The sequence below is a fragment of the Chiloscyllium punctatum genome, chromosome 15, assembly GCF_047496795.1.
Source record: "Chiloscyllium punctatum isolate Juve2018m chromosome 15, sChiPun1.3, whole genome shotgun sequence".
Taxonomy (NCBI): Eukaryota; Metazoa; Chordata; class Chondrichthyes; order Orectolobiformes; family Hemiscylliidae; genus Chiloscyllium; species Chiloscyllium punctatum.
In genome coordinates, this window is record NC_092753.1 from 30096708 (window position 1) to 30109708 (window position 13001).

General features: G+C 42.3%; 1 protein-coding gene across 3 annotated transcripts in view; it reads right to left on the reverse strand.

The window, feature by feature from the left end:
• Positions 1-13001, reverse strand: part of egfl6 (EGF-like-domain, multiple 6) — a 90404-nt gene that overhangs the window by 36689 nt on the left and 40714 nt on the right. For 2 of the 3 annotated variants that reach the window (XM_072584863.1, XM_072584862.1), the window contains 3 exons: positions 11710-11829; positions 6769-6903; positions 3299-3421 (listed from right to left, as the gene is read on the reverse strand). In XM_072584863.1, coding sequence (XP_072440964.1) covers positions 3299-3421; positions 6769-6903; positions 11710-11829 — 378 coding nt within the window. The remainder of the gene's footprint in view (positions 1-3298; positions 3422-6768; positions 6904-11709; positions 11830-13001) is intronic. The other variant, XM_072584864.1, reaches the window with a different exon arrangement.

Below are 13001 nucleotides of genomic sequence, written 5' to 3' on the forward strand. Positions count from 1 at the left end.
CTAGTGTAAAACTTGCTACACTTTTGTGGAAAGCATAAAAGGTGCAGTGAGACATTGAGATAGGCATTGCTACACCTCTCATCTGATTCATTCACAAAGCTTGCCCTTGCCCATGTTGCTTAGACCCCTAGAAGATTCCACCCTCCGAGTTTGGGTTCAACACAGACTGATCAAGGAAAATGCAAAGTCAAGTATTTGTCTTGAGGCTTAGACTTCAAAATAATGTTATTTATTCTATTTTCAAACTAAACACTATTATTTATAATAACATAGCTGCACCAGGCTCTCTCCATGTGTTCATCTTCTTGAGGTTTTAAGACTCTCTCCCATTCTAAAGTATAGTGTTTTAATATAGTGTAGTGGTCTAGTCAGTTCTAACTATGCCCACACTGTACTATTTGTGCCCAGTATTGTGTAGCTATCATCACAAGCTTGCTCCATTACATACCAGGCAACATTGAAATAGATCTGCAGCATTGGAGAGACCTGGAGGATTAAATGGTCCAAAGCTCTGAAAGCTATTGGTAACGAGAAAGGCTTGGGAACCTGGAGCTCAGCAGAGGCTTGGACGCTGGCGATCCTGTGATTCTGGATGGTTGTGTGGAGTGAGGCTGTACAGACATTTTGTATTCTAATAATTCTTTTCTTCAGCTCAACCTTCCCTGTTTCTATAACCTCTGCCCATTGCACAATACCACCCAATGAACTCTGATTCGCACTCTGATCTCTTTCTTCCCTTCTTTCTCACCACCACGAGTAGTCAATAGGTTTCAAAGACATGTCCATTTCTCTGGAATTCTATCCCTGAAGCCCTTGATCTCTCCACTTCTTCTTCATCATTTAAGACCTACCTTCGCCTGATGATTCAGCTACTCGTTGTTAATCATATGTCCTTTCTCACTTTACATCTCAATTACACTTTATCTCTGTTAAATGCAGGTTATAATTTGTGTTTTCACAGATTCAGATACAACTATGAGGTCAACTTAGCTTATGTTGAATATGGAGAAAGTGAGGACTGCAGATGCTGGAGGTCAGAGCTGAAAAATGTGTTGCTGGAAAAGCGCAGCAGGTCCGGCAGCATCAAAGGAGCAGGAGAATCGACGTTTCAGGCATAAGCCCTTCTTCAGGTTCCTGAAGAAGGGCTTATGCCCGAAACATCGATTCTCCTGCTTCTTGGATGCTGCCTGACCTGCTGCGCTTTTCCAGCAACACATTTTTCAGCTTATGTTGAATATGGTCCTGTCTATTTTTTAAAAGGAGGGAAGATTCAAGTTGTCCCATAAATGGGTTCTGCATACTCTTGCGGTGAGTTTGACCAGAAGACTTTGTCTTTCACGAGCAGATGCCACAACATTCTAAGCAGCTCTTGGAGGTGCAAGAATGTTGCCAATGATACAACCAATGACAATTCTCATAATCTCCAAAATCTCTCTTTCTTGAGGAATAAGCTAGGAATGCATCCATTAGATCACAGCCTCTAAGACTGGCAGGGAGGGTTACACATGATCATTACATAGACAACTGAGTCCGAGGTCAGATATAGAACATCCCACAGAAGGCATGGTGACAGTGTTATCTCACCTACACCACAGCCCTTCATACCATCCTAATGGACTCTGGACAGAGAAAACTAAATAAACCATTATCACCAAACGAGTTAACAACAGTTTGTGAGAAAGACCTTTTCTTCATTCACACATTCATTCTCCAGGATTGGAACCTGTGGATTTAATTGTATGTATTCATAGGATTCTAAAGGATTTAACTATGATCTGTTTCTCAGATTAGAACCAGGTTTGGTTAAACAACTTTCTCCGTAATAAAATTATGCTAATTTTTTATTGATTTCATAAAATTATAATGTTCAATATACTTTGAGTCATACAAACAAACCTAGATAAACCTCTTCATACTTAAGATGCTTTCAACATAATGACGTTGGCACGGCTGTACAACTTTTAACTTATATTAGTTGAGAACCTTTTGGTTCAAAGGATGTTCTCGATGAAAGAGTTTTCTAGCAATTTTTAATATGCTTGATTTGCACTTCTTCACTCAAGTGGATTACGGTTTGTGGTATCAACTTTAAGATAAGTTGAGTTGAGAATCTGCTTAATATTTTGTAACTCTGAGAGACGGAGTAACATTTTACTTGGTGACAGAAATAAACCATTTGAAAGAAGAAAGGCCATTGTCTTGGATACAGCACACCGTGAATAGTTATTGGTCGATTGCTGTTTGTTTATATTTCTCAAAATATCCAAAGCACCCGATGTCTACCTCTGGAGAAAACAGTGTGGAGGCAGTTGTGAGATGGTGGGAGGATAGCGGGTCAGGGTTGGGGTGCATCGGGGTTGGGGGGGGTGGTGTTATCATGGGATTTACAGCATTGTTGCCATTGGTTTTCACTGAGATAACGGTAAAGTAAAGTATCTGATTTGTACTGAAACATGTAAAGATGTACTGTTAGAGTAAGGGGTCACCGATTAAAGACAGAGGACAGTAAATTTTAAAATTCTGTACTGCAGAGGGCTGTCAAGGCTGGATCATGAAGAATATTCAAGGCTGAGAAAGACAGGGTCAGAAAAAGAGAAAGTGGAATGTAGGATTATCTGATCAGCTGTGATCTGATTGAAAGGTGGAGTAGAACTGATGGGCTGAATGGTCTACCCCTGCTTCTATATCTTATGGTCTTATGGATAGTGACTGTTGGCACCTTTGCAAGGGCAAACCAATGTAATCCAGACAAAGTTTGCTGCAACATCCTGGTGTGCGGTGCTCTGCATCAATGGGGCAGGCGGTGAGACTGAGGTAGGAGCCGGGGGAATGGGAGCAGTCATCTGGGAAGTAGAAGTAGAGAGGATGTTTCCACTGGCATGTGAAACTAGGACAAGAGGGCATCGCCTCAAGATTAGAGGGAGCAGATTTATGACTGAATTGAGAAGGTACTTCTTCACCCAGAGGATTGTAAATCTTGGAATTCCCTGCTCAGTGAATTAGTTAATGCTACTTCAGTAAACAGTAAATTAAGGCTAAGATAGATTGTTTTTGAACAATAAAGGAATTAAGGGTTATGGTGAGAGGGTGGATAAGTGGAGCTGAGGCCACGAAAAGATCAGCCATGATCTTATTGAATGGTGGAGCAGACTCGAAGTGCCAGATGGCCTACTCCTGCTCCTAGTTCTTATGGTCTTAAGTAAATGTACCTGATCTGCATTCACATCACCTGAGGCTCCTCAACAAGTAGCATGCATTTGGGAAATCAACATTCAACACAATAATTGATAAGTCTTACCAGAGCATTGAAAGCCACTGCCTCTGAATCCCTGCTTACATTTACATTTAAACGATCCCTGTGTGTTGCGGCAGTCTGCATGGTCACTGCAAGAGTGTGTATTGGTAGCACATTCATCGATATCTGTCAAGCAATATAAATATCAAGAGACCTGTTTTAGAAAAGTAGTCCAGTCCCTTTGGGAGAAACATTAAGTCAGATTTTTCGGATGCTGTTGTTGGCCTCTCACCCGAAAAGTTGGCTGGGAAATGCATCCCTGTCTATAATCACGACCCCACAGCCCACTTCACACTTGGAAGGACCTTAATTGTCTAAGGGCAAGACCTCTGCCCCCAAATGGGAAGGATATTTCACTTTCAGACAGCTGCTGAACAATGGCACTATGTTTAGGGTGCTTACTGGTGGGAATACCAGCAGTCTCTGTAGAAAGGGAGCTAATGGAGGCCAACAAGGTCATTCTGAGTAACCTGCATGGCCTGACGTCACGATACATGGGTTGGGGACTGGGTGGATTTGCATGGTTAGAAGGCGGGGCGAGGGTTAAATGGAGTGTATCACCTTATGGAGGGTGACTCTGATTGGCACAGAAACCTTCAAGGAAGTCACTCTCAGTGTCCAAACTCTTACCCTTACCTGCCCAGTTCAGCCAGTTAAAAACTGCCAGATAATCCTTGTAGTGTGTGCCTCACACTGTCATAGGCAAAATAGAGATGGGGGCAGGAGAAGGTTTTCAGTGGCCATTGTTGCACCCTCTGGTTAAAATGGAGCCTTGGTTGACGAGGGAGGTTGAATGTCTAGTAAAGAGGAAGAAGGAGGCTTACATAAGGTTGAGGAAACAAGGTTCAGACAGAGCAGTGGAGGGATACAGGATAGCCAGAAGGGACCTGAAGAAAGGGATTAGGAGAGCTAAGAGAGGGCATGAAAAATCCCTGGCGGATAGGATCAAGGATAACCCCAAGGCATTCTATGCGTATGTGAGAAACCTGAGAATGACGAGAACGAGGGTAGGTCCGATCAAGGACAGTGGTGGGGGACTGTGTATTGAGTCGGAAGAGATAGGAGAGGTCTTGAACAAGTACTTCTCTTCAGTATTTACGAACGAGAGGGACTGTATTGTTGAAGAGGAGAGTGTGAAACGGACTGATAAGCTAGAAGAGATATCTGTTAGGAAGGAAGATGTGTTGGACATTTTGAACAACTTGAGGATAGACAAGTCCCCCGGGCCTGACGGGATATATCCTAGGATTATGTGGGAAGCAAGAGAGGAAATTGCAGTACCGTTGGCAATGATCTTCTCGTCTTCACTGGCAACGGGGGTGGTACCAGGGGACTGGAGAGTAGCGAATGTTGTGCCCCTGTTCAAAAAAGGGAATAGGGATAACCCCGGGAATTACAGGCCAGTTAGTCTTACTTCTGTGGTAGGCAAAGTAATGGAAAGGGTACTGAGGGATAGGATTTACGAGTATCTGGAACGGCACTGCTTGATTAGGGACAGCCAGCACGGATTTGTGAAGGGTAGGTCTTGCCTTACAAGTCTTATTGAATTCTTCGAGGAGGTGACCAAGCATGTGGATGAGGGTAGAGCAGTGGATGTAGTGTACATGGATTTTAGTAAGGCATTTGATAAGGTTCCCCATGGTAGGCTTATGCGGAAAGTCAGGAGGCATGGGATAGAGGGAAATTTGGCCAATTGGATAGAAAACTGGCTAACCGGTCGAAGTCAGAGAGTGGTGGTAGATGGTAAATATTCAGCATGGAGTCCAGTTACAAGTGGAGTTCCGCAGGGATCAGTTCTGGGCCCTCTGCTGTTTGTAATTTTTATTAATGACTTAGATGAGGGAGTCGAAGGGTGGGTCAGTAAATTTGCAGATGATACAAAGATAGGTGGAGTTGTGGACAGTGAGGAGGGCTGTTGTCGGCTGCAGAGGGACTTAGATATGATGCAGAGCTGGGCTGAGGAGTGGCAGATGGAGTTCAACCCTGCCAAGTGTGAAGTTGTCCATTTTGGAAGAACAAATAAGAATGCGGAATACAGGGTTAATGGTAGGGTTCTTGGTCAGGTGGAGGAACAGAGGGATCTTGGGGTCTATGTACATAGATCTTTGAAGGTTGCCACTCAGGTGGATAGAGTTTGTAAGAAGGCCTATGGAGTATTATCGTTCATTAGCAGAGGGATTGAATTCAAGAGTCGTGAGGTGATGTTGCAGCTGTACAGGACTTTGGTTAGGCCACATTTGGAGTACTGTGTGCAGTTCTGGTCGCCTCACTTTAGGAAAGATGTGGAAGCTTTGGAGAGGGTGCAGAGAAGATTTACCAGGATGTTGCCTGGAATGGAGAGTAGGTCATACGAGGATAGGTTGAGAGTTCTCGGCCTTTTCTCGTTGGAACGGCGAAGGATGAGGGGTGACTTGATAGAGGTTTATAAGATGATCAGAGGAATAGATAGAGTAGACAGTCAGAAACTTTTTCCCCGGGTACAACAGAGTGTTACAAGGGGACATAAATTTAAGGTGAAGGGTGGAAGGTATAGGGGAGATGTCAGGGGTGGGTTCTTCACCCAGAGAGTGGTGGGGGCATGGAATGCGCTGCCCGTGGGAGTGGTAGAGTCAGATTCATTGGCGACCTTTAAGCGGCATTTGGATAGGTACATGGATGGGTGCTTAATCTAGGATAGAAGTTCGGCACAACATCGTGGGCCGAAGGGCCTGTTCTGTGCTGTATTGTTCTATGTTCTATGTTCTATGTTCTATAGGCATTCTGCATTTTACAAGAGGGCCTCCCTGCACAGCAGGTGACTGTAAAATTTCCACCCATTGTGTGGCTGAGCCATAAAGGTTAGAATGGCTCAGCATTAAGGCAGCATGGTGGCTCAGTGGTTAGCACTGCTGCCTCACAGCACCGGGGTCCCAGGTTTGATTCCAACCTTGTGCAATTATCTGTGTGGAGTTTGCACATTCTCCCCATGTCTGTGTGGGTTTCCTCCGGGTGCTCCGGTTTCCTCCCACAGTCGAAAGATGTGCAGGTCAGGTGAATTGGCCATGCTAAATTGCCCATAGGTGCATTAGTTAGAGGGAAGTGGGACTGAGTGGGTTACTCTTCTGAGGGTTGGTGTGGACTTGTTGGGCCGAAGGGCCTGTTTCCACACTGTAGGAAATCTAAAAAAAGATGTATTCCCAGTCAGTCCTGAGTTAGATCTCAGCCAGAGTGACAATAGGAGTTGGTTACAAGCAGAAGAATAATCTGTGTAAGGGTGGACATCAGGACAGGTTTCAGAACATCTCTGGAGTTTGCAAGAACTGCCCACACGTGCTGTCTAGGTTTATGCATCCAAAATAGTTTTGTGCATTAATAAGAGGTATTCATGGCTTCTCGAGAGGAGTAGGAGGGACCTGCAGTTGTCACAATTTGTTTGATATTTTTTGATGTTTCGTTGTCAGCTGACTGATGAGAAGCTGTTGTATTAAGCTTACCTATACATCTGTATTTGCCATCGATATATTTGAGCTCATAGCCAGTTTGGCACTTGCAGAAGTAACTGCCAAATGTATTCACACATCTCCGCAAAGGAGGGCACAGAGGTTTGCGAGATGCACATTCATCAATATCTGGATGAGGGAAGCAGAAAAATGTTGGATATACTTGCATGTTTTCTGGGAACAGCCTTATGAGCAAATAAGCTGCAGGTTGTGTTTAATTAAATATTGGATGGCAAAGATAGAGATTTGCATTGCAATGCATTTAAGAGAATCTTAACTTTGAATTAGTTTGCAGCTTAAATAACTTTACAGTTTAGAATTCGGATGGGAAGCTGGATGTGATAGAAACAACGGCTCAGTGATTAGCACTGCTGCCTCATAGTGCCAGGGACCTGGGTTCAATTCCACCCTCAAGTGAATGTGTGGATATTATATGTTCTCTTCATGGCTGCATGGGTTTTTTCTGTATTTTCCCATAGTCCAAAGATGAGCAGGTTAGGTGAATTGGTAATGGGGAATGCAGGATTACAGGGTCTGGGTGGATGCTCTTCGGAGTGTTGGTATGGACGTGATGGGCTGAATGGCCAACTTCCACACTCTTGGGATTCTATGGTTCCTCTTAGGCATTTCAACAGAGTGTGGGCAGTTGAGGTATGATTTCATTGTGTGAATTTTACCCTGAAGGGGCGTTGTAAACTTTTTAATGTTTAATATGTTTTAAGTTTGGGATCATACTCTGCATTTCTGGAAAACCAGGAAACGAATGGATTTGGGCAGCAGCATCATTTGGAATTTCAATCCTCCCAGCTGCTTCCACAACTAATCTGGGGAGAAAAATGCATGCAATTGTTTGAATGAATACTGATTGCTTAATCAGCTTTATCCTGTTATGATTAGGGTTAGACGTTCTTGAAGACTCAGAAGTCTAGCCAGTCTTTGAACGGTAAGGAGTTTGTGGCTTGCCTTCTCTCCAACATTGTTTTGTGTAGAAACCAAGAAACAGAAATCAATCTTTGAGTCACTCCGACCTGGTTTACTAATCACTCAGAGCCTGGCTGATTTATATCTCAACTTCACTGGCCAGTCTTTGATGTACTATGTCTTACAATGCCACCATAACTTCACACCAAGAAATCTACTGGCAAGAATTGGTAACTTTACAAGTTCTCTATTATCATTGTCATCAGGAAAGATAAGTGCTTTAGTTAGGAGTAAAGAATTAATCGTATGTTTTATGTATCTACATTTAGCACTAGCATGAGAAGAGCAAAGGGATCAAAGCTCAGAGCTAAGGCCAGTAAGGATGTGCTTACATTTGTTTGAGTTTCCACCAGATCTTACTCAAAGAAAAGACTCCATGCTAAATTTATTCATCTAAAATGCCTAAGAGGAACCATAGAATCCAATGAGTGTGGAAGTTGGCCATTCAGCCCATCAGTTCCATACCAACACTCTAAAGAGCATCCACCCATAACCTATAACCCTGCATTTCCCATGCTCAATCCACCTAACCTGCACATCTTTGGACTGTGAGAGAAAACTGGAGAACCCAAAGAAAAGCCATGCAGACATGAGGGGAGTAGCAGAGTACAATCCTCAACTTCAAACATGTTAAACATTAACATTAAATGTTCTGCAGCTACTGTTGGGTTGATTTAGCTAAGATTATAGGTTGAGTGGGATGTGTTGTTACCCACCCACAGAGAACAGACTCGTCAGAATGTTGTGGGGAACCCATCATTCAGGATTCCTCCTCACCTCCACCCCCCAACATGTCCAGTGGAAGTTTCACTCCACCTTGTTTCTGCAATGTTGTTGATTGGTTCCCCAGCCTGGCGACCAGCCAAATTAGCTGCTGGGTGGGTAGGGAGCTAATGTATGGGTGAGAAAAGAAGTTGAGCAAGGGAAGATGAATTGACTGAGGAAAAAGGGTCAGTCAGAGCGAGCTTGATTGGCGTAACAGAGCAGGACGTCCTGGCAATCGTCAGCATTCAGGGTGGAAAGCCAGAAATAATTGGTGGGTGTTTGATTGTGAATGGGGGGGGGGGGGGGGAAGAGAGTGTAAGGAAAGGGTGGCTATTGATCCCAGGAAAGAGGCTGGACAACAGATATATTCAGACAACTTCCATTCTTGTGGGGAGGAGCATGGGCCAGGACTTGGTTGGTGGGAGTATGGGGGGAGCTAGGTGTGGATTTAAATGAGTTGGGAGAGTGAGGTGGATGGTATTTGGAGGCTGAGGGTGTTGTTCCAATCTCAATAGAGACTGTTAACGTTTTAGAGAAATTCACACACCCTTTATTAACCAAAAAAAAATTAAGTTACATGATTTCATGTTTTAAATCAAATTAATTTTACAGAAACAAATCAAACAAAGCAAACATTATGAAGTAAATACTTGCTTAGCTAACTATCACATATACTTTAGCCTAACATTCTCAATTAAAATTCCCATTTTTCACTATGACTCTCAGTCAGATAAATTTTTGCCTAACTATCAGATTCATGAAAGTTAGTTTCTTCCTTGGAGCCAACTCTTCACATTCTTGCAACAGCCACTAACAGTCTCCATTAATAGTTACTAACCCTTCTAGACTGACTGTTATCCACTCCTTTGTCTGTTCAACTGTCCTTCTCTCTCTATCCTCATCTATCGTTTACTCTTTATCCCTTTCAGGTTGACAAAAAAACTAGCTATGTCAGTATCATTTCTAGGTACTAACAAATCAGTAAGTACATTGAAAGATCTTGGACCTTTCACCTTAAATGGGAGTTTTACTTTCAATTCCTGTTTTGAGATTTCAACAGACAATTGGAAGTACCCTGGGTTTCTACGCTGTTTACTCTCTTGGTCCAAACGACTCTTCATCTCCTAGATTTCTCTCACCCTGATTCTAAGCTAAATTGGGTGTTTCTCAATGAGGGTTACTCCAGATTTCTTCCTCTAGTTCCAAGCTAGGCAAATCTCTCAGTCTCTTTTCTTTCATGAACTCTGCCTTTAAACTGTGTCTGGGCTTCCATCCACACTCCATATGGTGAGTGATAGAGTTCGCATTTTCTCTACTTAAGGTGCAGGCCTGGCTAGCATCTCTTTCTCTTTTTCCCCGAGTGAACTGCAAGCTAATAAGACAACAGCTGCGTGGTCTTCATCAATTCCCATGTTGAACTATCTGCGAGCAAGCATACAGATAACGTGAAACAAAAGAACCTTCCTAACACCCAACCCATCTTCATGACATCAAGACAACTTAGAGATTCTTCAAACAGAAACGTAAAGTAATTAACTTACACCTCCAAAACTACACTTTGATTCTGCGTCCTGCAGGAATAATTTCAATTTCTAATTGGGTTAACTGCCTTACTCCCAGGCTTGCTGGTTCCAACAATAACAACTCCTCCCTGTTTATGAAGCTGTTTTATTGCAAGGGCTTATGGTACAACAGCAGAGTGTTTGACTCCAGATTAGAAAAGTGCATGTTCAAATCATATCAGGCTTATAAGGCACTGTGGTAGTGTCCCTGTCTGTGGGCCACTTCTGGGTTGAAGCCCCACCTGTGCTGGACAAGCAGCCTGAACAGATTAATTAAAAGTATCTACAAATGTGTGTTCAGCTTTTAGGAACTAAATGAATAATTGACATAACTATAGACTCCTGTCAAATACCGAAGGGTCATTTATTTTTTAGGTTGTCTCCTTTCTAACTTTAACCTTTATTTCCAATTGGCTTTCTTCTTAAATTAATTGGAGAATACTGAAAGTTACTCCCATTGCATTCAGCTTTCAGTCTGCCCTCTTTGCATGATATCAAACCAGCAGTCAACAAGCATTCTCCTTTAAGTGATGTCGAAACAGCTCAGGTTAAAGTTGATTTAACAGCTTGAAGTCTGTGTGAATTTGAACAGTAAACATGACTGTTACAACTGACATACATTTACCAAACAATGTCTCAATTATTTAGCAGAAAAATATTGCTTCCAGCATTTTTTTGGGGGAGGTAGTAATTGACACTGGGCTAATAATCCAGAAAGCTCTGGTTAATACTCTACAGACATAGGTTCAAATCCCTCGAATTCAGCTAATGAATCTACAGCCTAGCCATTCTAATGGTGACTATACAACCATTGTCATTTGTTGCTGTTCAAATAGTCATGGTTGATCATTTAACACAGCACCACATTCCCATGTTTTCTTCATACTCTTTGATCCCTTCAGCCCTAAGAGCTATACCTATCTCCTTCTTAAAAACATTAACTGTTTGGCCTCAACCGCTTTCTGTGACAAGGCTAATCCTTCCAAAAGCTCATCACTCTCTGGCCAAAGAAATTGCTCCTCATCTCAGTTCTGAAATGGCCTGCCTTGCATCCTTAGAAAGCATCCCCTGGTTCCAGACTCTGTGCTCATTAGGAACATACTTTCTGCATTTATCCTGTCTGGTCAATTTAGAATTTTACAGATTTCTTTAAAATCCCCAACCCTCCTCATTCATCCAAATTCCAATGAATACAATCTTAATCAATCTAGTCTCTCTTCATACATAAGACCTGCTTTTCCCAAGAATCAGTCTGGTAAATCTTTGTTGCACTCCCTCCATTGCCAGAACATCTTACCTCAGATAAGGAGACCAAAATGGCACACAATATTCCAAGTGCTGACTCACCAAGGCCCTGTAAGTTGCAGCAAGACATCCCTGCTCCTGCACTTGAATCCTGTTGCTATGAAGGCCAACATACCATTTATCTTCTTACTGCCTTCTGCACCTGCATACTTACTTCCAGCTTTGTTGACTCTCCACTGCCCTCTGACTGAGTTTAAGGGAATTGAGGGGGTCTGGCTTCTCCAGGGATACAAATTTCCCATGAAAGAAATCAATAATCAAGTCATTTTATTTTTGTGGTAAACTTTGTTCTCGAACTCGAGATTACAGAGAGAGCACAGACCTATGCAGGTTTTTCCATCTGGTCCCAGTTGTAATCCAGAGGATGGGCAGAAACAGCGGACCTCTCCCTCCACATCCTCACAGCCATATTGACAGTTTGCCATTGCACATGTCCTGGAATCTAAAGATCACAGAGCCAGTGAACTTGTGCATTCAAAATCTCATACAACAATACTTCTTTCCTTTTTCAATGGACAACTGGAACGTAATCCCATTCGGAACGTAATCCCATTCAGAACGTAATCCCATTTGGAACCTTTGCTGATGTAAATTACGTTGATGTGATAAGCTATGTATTTTAAGTTATGCATAATTTATTTCAGTGGTCTGGTTTCTCACAATTTCCTGGGAAGAATAACAATTGCAATTACATTCTTATTTAAACTCTGCTATTGCAGAACTAGAGATCTAAATGGTTGATTGGGAAGCTTTAACCATAATTTGTTCATTTTAATTGGTCTTTGTGGATGTATTAGTTCATTGGTATGTTGTTGGATGAACCAAATCATGATCAAATGCAATTGGCGAGGAATCAGTGACTTGATTAATGAATTAAAAATGTATTAATGTTTTTGTCAATCACTAATTTCCCCATCAATTTTTGTTAAATGGCTGACACTCTACCATCCATCAGAAATGCTGGATTCTCTCTTCTCGTGACTGCTGCTTCACTTTAACAGTGTATTGAAGTTCCCTGATGCTGTTTTGTGGACTGATTGATAGAACATGTGATTGACCATGTTGTGAATTAATTTTCAATGTGTTGGAAATAAGTCTTTTCCAAAAAAAGAGGCGGAGACAATCTGAAGGGAAATAAAATGACTCTTAGTCCTTCCACGTAGTTTCTAGTGGCAATATCAGATGCTTGATAGTAGGTTCTGTCCCAAGGTGTTTATCTTGGGAAATGTGACTCCCTTACCTGGGGCACACTGACTAATTTTCTCTGCATCTCTTTCCACCTTCTCAAAGCCTTCCATTCAGACCAGGTTTGTGGCCTTTCCCTCCTAATCCTTATCCCATGGTTCAGCAATATTTCATTTACTGTTTGTTCTGTTCTCTGCCCTCTTGTCTGCGTGGCATTTTGAGACAGCGCTATTTATCAATCTGGAATAGTTGGGACTGTTAAGAAAATCTTATGTGCATTAAGTGAAATTACTGAAAGGAGAGAAGTAATCACTGAAAGGCTGAGAATGATTTTAACCTAATTTCCCAGATGGGAGATCAATGTGATCAGGTGGAAAATTGTTTTTAGAACACATATAATATTGCCCTGTATTAGTTGAGTAACATAAA